The 15,801-nt window shown below is 36.4% G+C and overlaps 1 protein-coding gene across 2 annotated transcripts in view; it reads left to right on the forward strand.

Annotated features, from left to right (window-relative positions):
• The first annotated feature begins 499 nt into the window (after positions 1–499).
• CFAP46 (cilia and flagella associated protein 46) overlaps positions 500–15,801 on the forward strand; it is a 60,251-nt gene continuing 44,949 nt past the window's right edge. Inside the window, exons 1-14 of one of the 2 annotated variants that reach the window (XM_033066169.1) lie at positions 500–730; positions 1,070–1,194; positions 1,611–1,742; positions 3,596–3,660; positions 4,178–4,342; positions 5,661–5,784; positions 6,905–6,999; positions 7,783–7,890; positions 8,912–9,011; positions 9,223–9,321; positions 10,661–10,851; positions 12,758–12,986; positions 14,000–14,120; positions 14,977–15,100. In XM_033066169.1, the coding sequence (XP_032922060.1) occupies positions 682–730; positions 1,070–1,194; positions 1,611–1,742; positions 3,596–3,660; positions 4,178–4,342; positions 5,661–5,784; positions 6,905–6,999; positions 7,783–7,890; positions 8,912–9,011; positions 9,223–9,321; positions 10,661–10,851; positions 12,758–12,986; positions 14,000–14,120; positions 14,977–15,100 (1,727 nt within the window). In that variant the 5' untranslated portion in view covers positions 500–681. Of the gene's footprint in view, positions 731–1,069; positions 1,195–1,610; positions 1,743–3,595; positions 3,661–4,177; positions 4,343–5,660; positions 5,785–6,904; positions 7,000–7,782; positions 7,891–8,911; positions 9,012–9,222; positions 9,322–10,660; positions 10,852–12,757; positions 12,987–13,999; positions 14,121–14,976; positions 15,101–15,801 lie in introns of those variants that run through there. The other variant, XM_033066170.2, reaches the window with a different exon arrangement.

A 15,801-nucleotide genomic window follows, 5' to 3' on the forward strand; every position in this document is an offset into this window, starting at 1 on the left:
CAGTCGTTGCCTGTGGCAGCCGCGGAGCCCGTGCCCGCTCCGGTGCCGCCCGTTACCGCGGCGGTTCCCGCAGCTCCCCCGCGGGGCCGGGCCTCGGCTCGCTCTCGGCTCCCTCCCACTCCTTCCCGGCTCCCTCCCACTCCTTCCCGGCTCCCTCCCGGCTCGTTCCCGGCTCGTTCCCGGCTCCCTCCCACTCCCTCCCGGCTCCCTCCCACTCACTCCTTCCCGCCTCCTTCCCGGCTCCCTCCCGCCTCCCTCCCACTCCTTCCCGGCTCGCTCTCGGCTCCCTCCCACTCCTTCCCGCCTCCTTCCCGCCTCCCTCCCGCCTCCCTCCCGGCTCCCTCCCGGCTCCCTCCCCACTCCTTCCCGCCTCCTTCCCGCCTCCCTCCCGGCTCCCTCCCACTCCTTCCCGGCTCCCTCCCGGCTCCCTCCCACTCCTTCCCGGCTCCCTCCCACTCCCTCCCGGTTAGCCCGGCCCCCGAGGGCAGGGCCGCGGCTGTCGTGGCAGCGCTGCCGGGATACGCGCCGGTGTTGTGGGAACCGCGAGCGGCCGAGGGGCAGCCTGCGATGTCCGGCGGGCACCTCTGGCAGCCGCATCCCTGGGCTGTCCGGACAAGGTTTCGGGACCTTCGGGAAGGCCTGGCGCTGGCGGCTTAGAGCTGTGCCCCGGCCCCGGCCGCGATGGAGCTGGCGGTGCGGGAGCTGCTGCTCGCCGCGCAGAGCGCACGGGGTGAGCGCACGGGGTGAGCGGGCGGCTGCGGGCTCGTGACCGTCTTGGAAAAGAAGTGAAATTAAAATTCGACTTCAAACAGGAAAACAGCTTGATCCTAATCTGTTTTCTAAACTCGCTTTCTAGTGTGCTAACGTTAGTGATTTTAAATAGCAAGAGAGTTGTTAATGTTTCATCTTAGAACTATCCCTAACTTAGAGCAACATGTGCGTATTTTCCTTAAATATTCTTCATTTATTTCTGCAGAGGAGAGAATGGATGTCACGTGACTCATTTGAATGCAATCGCATCAGTACACCTGGATGCAAAAATGCTTAATTACTTTTTTTAAAATTTCAGATGTTCAGGCTTTGAAGAATGCTTACAAGTTAATCAAATCAGCCACTGAAGGACAGACTGCACTTGATTCATCAGATAACATCAGCACCGATTTGTATGTTTTATGTGCTGAACAAGCGCTTCAGGTTTGTAATTTAGGTCCTTTAACTGTATTAAATAAAAATATGTATATGATGCACTGTATTTACAACTGTTACAGTTACTACTTTAAAAATCTCAGAAGCACCTGAGGAAAGTATTACACGGTTCTGGTTTTGGAGAGCTATTGTTTAAACATACATTTTCCGTTAAAACTCCACCCCTAAATCCTCACTTCTTTTTTTCACATACATTTGGAATGACAAAACTATGTCTTTAGTAAATTGTAATGGGCTTATACCACAACTGGTGTGCATCCCTATGGAATATTGCTTACATACTGGTATGGAGTTAGATGTTAAGATGTTACCCTTGATTAGGCATGCATTTTAAAAAGCTAACAATTCTTAATTATTTGTTGCAATTTTTTTTAATATTGAAATGCTCTTTTTTTGGGTTTTAGCTGGGATATCTGGAAATTAGCAGTGACTGTCTACAGATGTATTTTAAAGGAAGATTTCCCGTGAACCAGTTTCTTGTCAGAGCATATTTGTGCCAAGGCCAATTGTATGCTCCACACTCTACAGATAATTTGGTGAGATATTATGAAAGTTGATTTATATTAAGCCTGGTTTTACAAGTCTTTATCCCTAGGTTTTTATGTGTTGCCTTCAGTAATTTAAAATACACAAGGATAAGCATGACTGTGGGAAAAATTGAAGGAAATATATAAACAAGTAATTTGTCAGTAAACAAAACTTACCATCTGAATCACAGTAATATTTCAAATATTTTGGAGAAGACAATAAAAAAGAATACTTTTAAAATTTTCAGGTGGTTGATTGTTTTAAGTCACCCTCTTAACTTTTTACTTAAATATGTTTGAATTAACTTTCAAGCTAGAATCTTTTCCTTGTTACGTTTTCTGTGCTTTCTTTCTTCTACGAGCACATATGCAGAATGACTGGTCAGTGGTGACTTTAAAACCTCATGCATGTTAGCAACATCCAATGTCCAGTTATGTTTCTAAATTAATAAACTATTCTGTTATGTTTTACTGCTTTCTTCTTGGCTCTTGTTAACTTCTTAGAAGTTAAAAATACAATTAAAAGTGCAGTCCTGGCTTGGTTCCTTGTGTCATGTGGTGTAATGGTCTCTTAAAATACATTTCACATCAGTTGTAAAGTTTTGTCACTGCTGTGTTCCTAGATAATTTATGAAGGTATAAGTGGCATGACGTCTCATGCTAAGTAATCATTATTTAGATAGAAAAGATAAATTTGTCCTTGTTTTGGTTTCCATCCTAAGGAATCCTTCTTAATTGATTAAGATGCTTGTGTTCTTAAGGGCCAAGTGCAACTTCTCTACTACGTATTTCATCTCTGGTTTTCCCTTTATCTAGGCAGTTCCCATTTATTGATCAGTACCCTTCTTATGCCATCCCAGAGCTCAGAGATTTTAGGTTATCTTTTCTAGCATACTGTAGAGACCCCCTCTGGTGTCATCCCACTCCTGCTCATCCAGCTCCACCTTGGCTTTGCTATTTGCACTGCATCCTTCTCCACTTCCAAATATTCCCTTATACTATCTCTTTACACCCTGCCTTCAGGAATACTGATGAGATCTTCCCTGAGCTGCCTTCCGGCTCAGCAGTCTCAGCTCTCTGTCTTTGCCCATAGGAGAGACACTTCAGTTCTTTCTTGACCTTTGCAGCCCTGCCTTGGACTCTCCACAGCATCCGTGTCTCTCGTACTGAGGAGGCCAGAACTGGGAGCCGTGCTCCCGGGTGTGGCCTCACCAATGCTGAGCAGAAGGGAAGGATCACATCCCTCAGCCTGCTGGGCACACTCCTCCGAAGGCACCCCTGGACACTGTCAGCCACCTTTGCAGCAAGGGAATGCTGCTGGCTGGTATTCCTCCACTTGGTGTCCGCTGGGATGCCTAGCTCCTCCTCTGAAGAGCTGGTTCCCAGCTCCTTTAATGATAGAAAGGGCATGCCTGTCACATCATTCTGTTGACAAATTCCTGTTGGAGCCTTTTTTAAAGAAAATAATTCCTTGATATTTTTAATGGGACAGATTAATATAACTTTTTTCCCCACTGGATTTGCTCTCAGATATTTCCAAACTTTTTTTGCTAAAAGCTTAGAAAGTATGCAGCTTTGTAGGTTTGGAGAATTTCAGTCCCCGTAATTAATATTTGGCAGAAATGAAGTAAATTGAAAATATGGTCTTAAAATTTGAAATCAGGAAATCATATAAATAAGCTATCAACCAGTTTTTAATTATTCTGTTTCTATAGCAACAACTTACTATAGCAGTATGTTTTAGTTGAGAGTGGTCTGAAAATAAAATATATGAAATATGAACATATTTAAATAGGAAAATAATCTACTGATTTATAAAAGCCATATTCAAATTGCACTAGCTTTTCTTTGTTCTATTCTAGGAAGAGTTTGAAAAGTTTGTGCTGTTTTTTATGAAGGCAATAGATTTTGCAACCCATAACAGAAGGTAGGTCATACTGACAGGATTAACTCTAAATCCCAGAAAATGCTACTGATCTGCATTTTCAATTCTTTGTCTTGATTTTCATTAGGTAGCATGGAGTTGTGTTGTTAGGGTTTTTTTTTTTTTAGATTTTTCCTTCCAGTTTGTAACTTCTGTTACTGCTATTTGTGCTGTAACAACAAAAGGATACTGCAGTCTTACGTGGTCAGGATGAACAGCCCTGTTAAAAGCTGATAGATATCTCAGCACTTCTTATCCTTTTATAATTATAATCTATAGAATGAGAACACCATTTTAGCTTATTTTTAAGTGGATAATTATTGAGTAGAGTATAGTTGTAAGAGTTACCATAGTCTTTTTGTGCTGTACTTGTCTTCTCAGTTTTTAGTCAGGATTGCTTCCAATGAAAAGTACAAGGTGCACTTTTTAACTTCTTAAAAGTGTCTTACAGTACTCAAGCTGTAATTTTATGTTTATTCAAGTTCATGAAATACTAAATTTTTTAATTCTTATTTTTCAGGTATTTTTTTTTGATATATAATGCCTCAATTCTTTATTGGCAACTTGTGAGGCCATTTCTTAAGCCTGGATTCCGCTATTGCCTTATTCCCAGCCTTTCACAGATTGTTACAGCATTAAACCAAATTGAAGAGCAAGACAATGAGTGGCGAGCAGAACTCATGATGTGAGTTTAATTGTATTTTTTCATATGGGCTATGGAACTGCTTTTGGAACTGCTACCTGAGGTCTTTAATAAGGTATATTTCACTGTAATGTTGTAGATGTATTTATTAAAGCTTAATTAATAACTTCTTACAGAGACATGAATGTACTGAACATAAAAGGTGCTTCATTTCAATATCTACTTTAAGCTTGAAGTTTTAGTGACAGCTAAAGAGAAGTTTTAGAGACAGCTGGGCCCTAGATCGGATCTGAATTTTCACAGTAATTTTGGATGCAGTGTTTGAATCATTGATAGTAATTGGAAATAAATGGTGTATAAATATAAATGTATTATCATTCTTGCATTTCCTGAGCGAAGCTGGAGCATAAACCTTGAGATAACTGTACTGAGAAAAATAGTTTTATGCACAAATGGAGGAGTGTCCATGTAATTTTTCAAATTACACTCCCTTTTCATAGAGATGTTTTGATCCCCTATTCAACAGACTGATTCCAGTTCCTCTTGCAGTCCTACTATAGTTTGTTCCCTTTCTCTTTGTGAATTTTTCTGTTTCTTTGGTCTATGACTGTGGTTTATTGATACGTAGCATTTTCTTTATAAACTGGAACTGGAGTGAAGTAACAAAACATTCCAAGGGGTGTGCTAAGGACTATCTGGAATATAATGCATGCAGTTTCTTGGTACCAAACTCTTGCTGGGGTATTGATGAGGACAAACAAATGCACACAGTGTGTTTGTGTTATAAAGCTAATGGTTGCATTTATTTATTTTAAAGTTGTATTTATTTCTACATTTTAAAAAATTATGATTATCGTTGTTGTTAATTTATGTTGTGGAGTCACAGGCTCTTTTTCAGTTAAATAAGATAAAGTATAGAAAATCCAGTAGATATATTGCAGTTTCCAACAGGAATAGTTTTCTTTTGCTAAATGGCTTTGAAATACTAGCCTTTCCAGTCTTTAAGGGAGAATCTTAGAATGCGTCTCACAGAAATGTTTTTTCTCATACACTTTAAGATAATAATCTTTTTAATTCCAGGTATCTTGCTGAGAAAAGTTTTCACAAAAAAACTCCACATTTTCCAAGGTTCTTACTGTGATCTGCACTAAATATATGTTAACAGCTGTATATCTAGAAGAAGCAAAAATGTAAAAATTAGAGGATCTTTTCTGTCTTGAGTCAATGCTTTATAGCACTAATTGTTTGTACTGCATTTAGAATTGGTAACTTGAATATAAAGAGTGTTAAAAAATATGACTAAGAATTATTTTTGAATGTGTTAATAAATACTTAATACAATCATTTATTTGATCTGCAGAAATTTACTTGAGTGCTACCTTGATGCTTCAAAACTGGAAGAAGCAAAAGAGTTTTCATCTACTGCAGCAGTCTTTATTAAGGAAAATGTTCCAGATAAATACTCTCAAATATTTTCTTTAATGGTAATGCTGAAAAATATTTTAAATTCCCATTAAGACAAGAGCTCTGTCCACGTTTTGTAAGATCATAGTTATAATGTTATATAAGCTGTTTTCTTCATTTATGTTTTGTGAGCTACCAAACAATTCGGTAGATGTGCAGAGATTTTCACAAATTGTATATTTTTGATACTAAAGCTCCCTGCTGCTCCATGTTCTTTTAACACATTGTGATATAATATGAATAACTTTGGCCAACCCTAAACTTCTATTTGGAACTAATTATTGTTGAAAGAGAAGGCTTAGTGAGAGCAATTTAACCTGACTTATCCCACTGAGGGCATATTTAGTATCTTTTGACTTTTCTCATGCTGGTAAATGCTTGAGTGATTCAACTTGAACCCTGTAAATAATTCTGGAAATTGGAGGATATGACAATAATTCACATTTCTTGCATGCCCTTAATTTGGGAAATAAGAGGATGAAGACAAATGTGGCAAAAGCAGGAAGAGGCAAACAAAACTCGGAAGCTGTGTGCAGGCATATTTTCTTTCATTTTTCTACACTGTCTGTTGTCTTTTTTCTGTTCATCACTTCATCTAGAAGTATGATCCAAACTACAAAGTGCTTTAGCAGCAGCCTACTGGAGTCCTGCAAAACTTAGTGTTCCAGTACAGCCTAAGTAATCAGTATTGATAGTTGTGAGAGTCAGAAGAAATGATCTGCACACTCTTAATGTGTAACTCTACAGCTGAGTTGAAGTAACTGCAGTTTATTGTAATGTCTTAATATTTTTCCCTGCCTATTATCTATAGGTACAGATAAAATTTAATTTGGCATGTTTCTCTCAGCTAGATGACATGATTTCAGACTGAGTTCTATCAAAAGGTGTTAAAAATGCATTAATTAGGATTCTAACTCAGAAGGTGGTTCCACATTTATATTTCTGCTGATAGTTCTGATCCTGACTATCAGAAGGTCAGTGTAACTGTAGTGGGTGATCTTTGTATTATCTATGCAGAACAACATAGATTATCATAGTAGCCATATTGCCCTTAAAGTTCATAAAAACAGTCCACATACCTTGTTTAGTGTTAGTTCTTTGCTTATTTAACCAAATAATAATTAAATTGTTATTTTATAGGTGTATCACAAACTAATGAATATTTCCCAGATAAAGAAGGAAACACAAAATTCCCTCCATCTTTCAGTTATTTATAAAATGCAGGTGTTAAAATTGTAAGTATGAAAATGTATCCTTCCACTTGTACTTTTATGCTGTGTATTACAGAGGTAGAATCAGTTTCAGGGTTCCCATATGCTTGTAGAAAAATCTAATGCAGAGTTTAATTCCTCAAAAGGAGAATGATAATAACATTTTTTGTAGTAACTGTCAGGTCTGTCTAGAGAACACCCTCATCTAAAAAGTGAGCTAGCTATTTGGGAACATAGGGATTTGTCTGTTGTACAGATATTGCCAGGAGAAAGAATTTAAGAGTCTGAAAGACATCTTAATATCAAATGGACTCTCCTTCTATCCCCAAGCTGTGTACAAGAAAGTAAAGATGATGTGGGGAAATCATCTAAAATGCAATGTACAAATCATGAAGCATAATGCTTTTAAAACTCTTTAAATTTTAAAAGTATAAGAAAAATTTGAAAATTAGGCTTCATAGCAAAATCTCATGTAATTCTTTTTCAGTGTCTCAAGATTTCCCCATTTTAAAAATATTGATTCTTTTCTTAGTAACAGTGAATTAATTTATACTGAAATGATGGGAAAGTCTTGCACATCTTTTATGTTTGTTCTGGAATAAAATTTATGGTCTGAAATATTAATTCAGATACTAAAGTTAGGTTTTATTGTTTTGGGGTTTTTTTCTTGATATTTCAATGTCCAGGTAGCCCACTGATACTTTGGAATAAGAGCCATCCATTCTGAAGTTAGGAGAGTTATTTCAAATTTTTAATGGAATAACCTTTCTCACTAAATATTATGACCCAATTCCTCATGTGTTGCAGGCAGTGGGACACAAATGTATTTCCAAGTGATGCCACCGCAAATCTGAATTCTATATATGAGCTTTTGAAACAATATGATGTACCTCCAGCATCTGTTCTCAATGTGAAGTGAGTTTGATTTGTCATAGTCCCCTGAAAGTTGATGATGAATCTGATCCTGCTTCCATGGAAGTCTGTCAGAATTCCTGATGACCTTACAGAGATTGAACACTTACTTAACACATAGGTCATCTTAGAAAAGGACAAAATCCTTTTAGGCTTTATGACAGAACCCAAGATTAAATATCTTCCTGCATACAGCTGTTTGTATAACATGATAAATCTTTCCATAATAATTTCTTACTGGTAAAACGAGATTTTTTTTTAAAGGTCTTAAAATGGACATGTACTTTCAGACTGTAGTTAATTTTTAACTTTTCCTGGGGCCTTTTCTAACTCTTAAGCATAAGTTTGAAAGACTAAACTGACCACTATTCCAGCAGTTATATCACAGCTGTTACATATGGAAGAAATACTACATTTTTACTTGTTAAGGTAAACTCTCTTTGACAATATTCAGGTATCTCATCACTTCTGTTCCAGACAGTGCACTGTGCTCCTTTGGTTATTTACAGACATCCAAACAGATGGAACAGAGTCTCCATCTCTGTATCTGTGTTCTTCGTTCCTAGGCAGCAGAATGATGGATTGGACTGCTTTGTGTGCCAGTTCATTGAATTGTATTTCCAAAATTTCCTGCAATCATTCTGCAATCTGTAGTTTCTTACTTCAGCATGTCTGTGCTTCATGCATTTCATTCTGTAGTTTTTGTTTTCTTCAGGAAGTGTTTGTGCAGACTTTGTAGGAGTATGCTTATTATTTTCCTTAAACAGATTAACTTTTGTATTTTCTGTGTAGCCAACTTTGAACTCTTTCTGATTTTCTTGTTAACTGTCAGCTTTGCTAGTATAATAATAGTAATAATAATAATAATAATAATAATAATAAACATTATAATTATAATTCCTCTAATATTTATATGACTTTCAGGTTTTCAGATACATTGCACAGTTACTTTCAAATAGTGCTTTTTTAATTCCATGGAAGAGCAATATCAAATTCTCTGAGTGATGTTTTTGTATTTTTGAAGGTTTCCTTTGATTCTGGAATTAGCTCGTTTTTCTCTGAAAGTAAACTGCACTGAGCTCGCAACTCATTGTATACTTGATTTGAAGAGCATTCCAATTACTGTAAGTTTTAATTATGTGGGTTTGGATATTTATTTTCACACACCCCCACATTCCCACACCTCTTTTCTGTTAATATTTCAAAAATAGTACTAATGATTCTATGTTTGTTTTGGCAAATAAATATTGACTGTAAATTTGTGCATATGTTTTTAAAATGGTACCTGTGCTAGAGTTTGATTAGAAGTTAAATTTGTGTATTAATTCTTCATAGGAGCAAGGGAAACTTATTGAGATAGAATGTCTGGAATATGAATATGAAATGAAGAAAAATGGCACTGAAATTGTAACTTACACCAAAGGAGTTGTTGAGGTATGTTCTTTAACTTTGAGAGAAAAGTACAAGTTTTAATTTGTTAAATGTGGAAAATTGCATTTGACTGTGTGTCTTAATTACATTACTGATAAGGAATTCTTTTAACCTTCATATTCTCTTAAATTGGACTTTCAAGAAGGAAATGGAGAAAAATAAACCACAGTTGTGTATTGCTCACTTAAGTCTTCTGTCTGACTGTAAAGGTTCGTTATATATTGCTTTTCAAGAGCAAAGATGGTAGCATTGAGGCATAGAAGGGCAACACTCTTGTGTTTTTGTATTTTTCCTTTATGGGATCTCTTTTCATGGAATATCCTGGGTTGGAAAGGACCACTAGGGATCACTGAGTACATCTCAACTGTGATTCCATGTTATGGTTAATCTTACACAAATTCTTATGTCAGAAAAATGCAGATTGTCCCTGATAAATTGTCACACTAGGGAGGATTTTCTTCAATTTCTGTGGTTGGTTGGCTCAGTTATAATTCAGACCATCAAAGTTAGAAGCCTAAATATCAATATTATTAATGGGATTAGAGAGATGCCTACAATGAGCAGTTTAGACCAGCTGTTAGAGTCCCCTAAAGTTCCTACAGTGGGAAGTAGGAATATGTTTAATAGAAATTGGTAATGCAAAGACTTACTCCTATCTAGGGCTGTTATCATTTTGGAGTTCAGAAATTCCAATCACCTTTTGAAAAAAAAACCTCTTGTTAATGAATTCTTCATAATATGAAACACTACTAATACTGAAATATAAACCAGGATGTTTAGGTATTTCTAAACTTTAAGTCTACAGTGTATGAAGTTGGAGAAGGATTTTGTTCGATTTTTTTCTGTTTTGTTTTGTTTTGTTTTTTACTTGCATAACCTCTAAAAATAACAAAAGAAACGACATGTCTGTTACTGTAGGTGACATTGGCTTTTAGATTTAATAACAACCAAATTTACTTGACAGTATGGCAAATTCCATTCATAATATTCTTTTTTCCTCTTCTGTACTGCATCTGTAGCTGTATGTGAAAAAACCCAAAATGGCTAAACCATCTGAATTCACAAGTACTCACAATTATCAATACGTATTGTTTATCATAAGAATGGGGAATAGCCAACAGACTTCTGCCAGCCTGGAGCACCTAAAAGAAATACTCCTTAGTTATTGATGCCTATTAAAAAAAAAATTACTAAAGGAAATATTAAGAAAAAAGTTTCGCAAGTCTGCTGGCTGAAGGACTGCTTTCTGCTGAAAACAGTCCTGAGATTAAAATTTGGAGGAACAAGTAACAAATTCTATTTATTAAATGCAATAGTGCTAATTACTTCTTCATGTACATAGGCTCAGCTGAAATTGATAAAAAATCTTGAATTAACGTTAAAATGTGCAGTTCAGTTGGGAGATCCTGGTGTGATCCAGGTTGTTTGTGCAACCCAGTGGAATCTGTGCTTACCACTACTACAACACAATTTGCATCAACATGTGCGAAGGCCATTGATCTCAGTTGCTGATGCCCTTGAAGAGATTGACAGGTAATTTTTAATGCTGTGTAGTTTTTTGAAAGGTCTCAAAGCATAAACGCACATAAAAGCTCAAGTTGTCTGATATTGTCTTTGAGAATAAATGCATGTCTGCATGTTGCATACATTTCCCTGTTAATCATTTAAATATAGGTTCCTTTCAGGCACAGCCTTACACTGTTTAATGTCCTGTAACAAAAAGTGAAATATTTTAGGAATTTAAAAAAATTCTGGTTAATCAAAATTACTTGCAAAAATTCCAAAACTGCAGCATATGTGTTGGACTGTGGTCTAGATTCTTGTGTTAACATCGCCTTTGTTGGTTAAAAAATAAAATCCAAAAAATTACTTTTGAAAAAATATCAAGGCTTCTATATTACATGTCAAGTAAGACACTTCTTGTAAGATACTATTTTTGTATCTTTGATGATACCTTTTTTAAATTGAAAAACCTACCGTATTAAGAAAATTTATTATTTTGGGGGGGTGCGTTCTTCTATTTGCAATTATGCTGTACTTAACCTTAAGCACCTAAATATTTTCACATTTTTTGTTAATTTGAGTTGACAAGTAAACATTACTATTTGTTGCTTAGTTGAGTTTGGACCCATGCATCGACTGACTGTTAAGAACAGAGATCAGAACTTTTGCAGTAGAGTGAATTGTAATTGACATTTGAGCAGGACAGTAGGTGGTTTCTGCTGCAAGTTTTGCAGAGGAAGGTGAGGAATCTAGTTTCAGTGTTTTTAAATTTATTTTTTTAGTTGCATAAAGAGTAGATATACACATGCATGAAAGCACTATATTGTATTACTGTGCTGTTTTTAAGCATTTATTATACTTTCTATATAGAGAATGCAAGATCAGCATAGGCAACTTTGAAATTTGTACCAAATGTTAGTAATGACAATTTTTCTGTGAAAGCTTGCAGGGAGATTTTGGAGAGATTAGGATTTGAGGGTTTGTCACATGTGTATTCTTAATAATCCAGTAGGCTCAGCCTGAACTCTGATGTGTTGCTGTCTCTAGAGATTGAATGAAGTAATTTGTTTCTATTAATTTGCCTGTCTTAATTTTTGTTTTGATTGCAGCATTAATTGTGGCTACTTTGGTGCACAGTAAAATCAATCAGGCTGGCTCTGAAGTGGACATACATTAGTTCTTATGGCATATTTGACAGGCTTGAAAGCCTTCTCTCTCTTTTTCATCACATTGCTTTAGTTTATCTGATTTTTTTTTGTTTATTGTTTATCTGATTTTTTGTGGTAGCATGTAGAGCTCTGAGCTGTCATGAACAGCTCCTTGGGGCAGGTGATGGATAGGGAGCTGAGTGTACCTGAGACTGGAGAACATGCAGTTTTTGGTGAAAACCTGCTGGCTCCATAGAGTGGTGAGTGGTGTCAGCAACACCTGGGTAGAGACAGTACTTTGGGTGAACATTTATGCCTGAGGTGAGTCACATCTCTAAAAGAGCTGAGCAAATACAACCAGGGCTAGACTTGCAAGTGTATTAGCTTCTACTTAAATGTTAGGAACAGAGTCAGCTGTTGTCAAAAGTCGTTATTCAGCACATTATCATTTCTCTGGCAGTTAACTACTTTTGAAAACCTCTTCATTTCTCACCTAAGCGGTACGGAAAAAGATTTCTACAGATATGTAAAGATCAGTTAGTCCACAAGGTGTGTTACTTTGTCCTGCAGGGTCAGTGAAAGTAATATGCAGTTAAATTTTGTTACTAATTTCAATTAAAAAGGCTTAATAGTGAAAATTAAAGAAACAAGTCAGTTAAAAAGGGAATATCTATTTTAACACTAGAGTTCACTTTTAATTATTGAGTTTCACCTTCAGGTGAGTTTCAGGTCTAAGAATTTTAGTGTGCCTTATTTTAACAGTTTGCACTTAAATTTGTAATCCTTAGCATGTTGATTTTGTTGCGTTGCCAAGTTCATATGGAAATAGCTCGTATTGAAGAAGATGGGGAAAGACTAGAGGCTGCTCTGGAACATTTGCAAAAAGCTATGCACCTGAACAACAGTGGGCAGTATCGAGAACATCTAAGACTGAGTTTTAGGCGCCTTTGTTTGAGTGCTATGCTGTATGAGTCACCTGAGCATCTAGAGGATCAGGCGGTAATGCTGATTGAACAGGTAAGCATTTAAAATAAGGTCTGCAGCTGGAATAGGCTTGCTTATCAAATTCCAGCAGAGGAGACACAGCTGTTTATTAGAACTGTATAGTAGTAGAGGCAGCATCAGCTTGTTTTCAGCAAACTGTCTTTGCTTTGTTGCCTTGAAGTGGTCGTGCTGCTTCAGTCAGAAAATTGTAATAGAGGACTTTTTTCCCAATTCTTTCAAAGCTTATTTCTTGGGGGAAGACAGGGAGTTGTTAATTAGCAGAAATATCAGCAGAAAAAAGAATAGCAGTTGTCGATAATTAGGATTTAATTGCATGAAACAGTCTTTTATTTAATGTGAAGCACTGTGTCCAAATTACTAAATGTCCTAGCTGGTTATGAGATAAATCAGTATTATGTGACACTTACAAATGCCACTAAATAATATACTCTACAGTCACAATATAGGCACTGTCGAGAGTTACTGGATCTAATTTTGTTGCGCTGCCTTAACACCTGTACAAAAATCATACTGGCAACTGATTGTTTTCCTGGTTTAAATGCTTTTGCATACAAACTTGCTCTGTTTAAATGTTCCTTAAAAAAAACCCACATCTCCTCTGACTTTGGCTAGTTCTTGGCAGACCAGAATGTTGTTTTATATTTTATAGCAATTCCTGGTTACTGCCCACTGGACATCTTACTGTTGGTTGTAAATAAATTCTGTTGTTTGTTTGAGAAGGTACAATGTAATGTCGGGTTATATACTGAGGAATATACTGTAAAGATTCATGAGAAGCAGGAACAGTGCTTCGTATTAAATTATCCGTGGTGTGATTATGTGAATATCAACAGCAGTTCTGCAGTCACTTTCAATAGCTATAGTACTGTAGAATGATGTGTAAGATACCTAAAGATACATAATGCCTATGGGTAGTTTTTTGGTAGTAGTAAGTTACATGATGTGTATTCTGTCATGTTTAGTAAAAAAGATCCAGTTGTAATGTAAAATGAACCCTATAACAATGAGTTCTTTTCTTTATGTAGGCTAAAAGGGGAAAACAAAAGGATAATGCAAGGAAAAACAGATCCCTTCTGGTAAATGCAGGTCTTGCATTAGCTCCTGACACATTTCAAATAGTCCTTGACAGTGAAAATGAAACTAAAGGTAAAGTATGTGTGTGTAACTAAAAGTTATTACACTTTGCTTTGCACACTCTTAAAGGCTGGACATACCATCTAGTGGCAACATAAAGGGAATATTGCAGTACAGATGAAGTGATAGTTCTGCTGAATTCTGTGGCAGACTTCCTATAATTTTCATTAAGGATCTAAAGGTTGTATGGTGATACTAGAAAAGGTGTTGATTTCCCCTGCAAATTCCCCTGAATCTTACTGTTGTCCTGTAGGGTGCTTTAAGTGGTTCTGTTTTAACTATGTGCAAGTCCTGAATGTTTTTAACCGAGGTAATTTTTAAGTGGTGTTTTCAGAAATGTCACCGAATAATACCCTGTGTTAACTACATTGGGTATTCTTTCTGCATTGTAATTGTCTTTCTCTTCTAAGATCTTGCTTTTGGGAGCTCTGGTTTTGCACAGAGATTTAGGTGTGAATTCATTATTTACTTCCTAAAACATGGAACATAAATGGACACGTTTGTTGTGCCCCAAACAGTTTGTGATTATACAGCCTCTGGTTGAGGAAAAGCAGACAGGGAACAGACTTTCCAGGTTGCTTAAACTGTTTTGTATTATCTTGGCAATAAAACAAGTGTGCATGTGACTAATTTTACTAACTTTGAGTAAAGCCAGTATACTCCTGCAGTAGAGATTATAGATGCTGGTGGAACACAGTTTTTTCATGTTGGTTGGTTGGTTGGTTTGGGAAAAGCTTCAAGAAATGAGCAAAGGGATGGATTTTGAGTGCTTCAGCAAGGAATTATGAATCTAATTGCTTGCCATTAATATGGATTTTTAAATTTCTAATATATAAAAACTACCTTTAATTTTTATTTCTTTGCCAAGTTTCCTCAGGTAAAAGTAATAGTCAAATAAGCTACCTCTGTGCAAAAGCCCAACATCATAATAGAAGTGTGGAGAAAGTTGATGAACATTTGAAACACTTAAGAAATGGAAATGGCAGAGAAAGGTAATTGCTACAGACCAGAACCAGTTACATTTCCACACTATGCAGAATTTTATTATTTCCCTGTTTCTATTCTGCTTTCTCACATGCACACTTAAATTCACCTGTTCTGTTGATATGAGCCCAACATACAGAGTGATGCATGGATTAAGGCTTTGCTTGATGTAGAACTGAAACTTGCAAGTGTCTTTCTAGGTCTTTGTGCCACATAATGTGCTACAACTTTGAGTCAGAAATATTAATCTGTAGAAAAATGATTTAATTTATATCTAATTTTGTCATTCTTTATTTAATAGGATATGTCTACTTTTTTGCTGCACTAAAATTCCTGTGCTGAAATTTAAAGGCAGTTGTTTTCTAAAAGATTCTAGATCCAGACTTGTTCAAGACTTATTTTTAAATTCTCAACATTAGTATTGAGATACTTAATTTACTTTATGAGATAGAAAATGAGGGTTGTCACACACATTTTGAAACTTCTTGGATGGTATAATTACCATCCAAGACAAGAATTTTGTCTCTTGATATGCTGAGGGGATTTTTTTTAATTGATGAAATAATAGTGCTACCTTTGCTACTGACAAGAAGTCTTCCACATAATAATTTTGATTAGATGTAATTTTTTTTCCTGTTGGCCATCATTATTGACATGATTGTTTTTGTCGATCCTGAACTGTGGAACCTAATCCTGCTTATTAACTAAT

This window comes from Catharus ustulatus, chromosome 8 (assembly GCF_009819885.2).
Source record: "Catharus ustulatus isolate bCatUst1 chromosome 8, bCatUst1.pri.v2, whole genome shotgun sequence".
Lineage (NCBI taxonomy): Eukaryota > Metazoa > Chordata > Aves > Passeriformes > Turdidae > Catharus > Catharus ustulatus.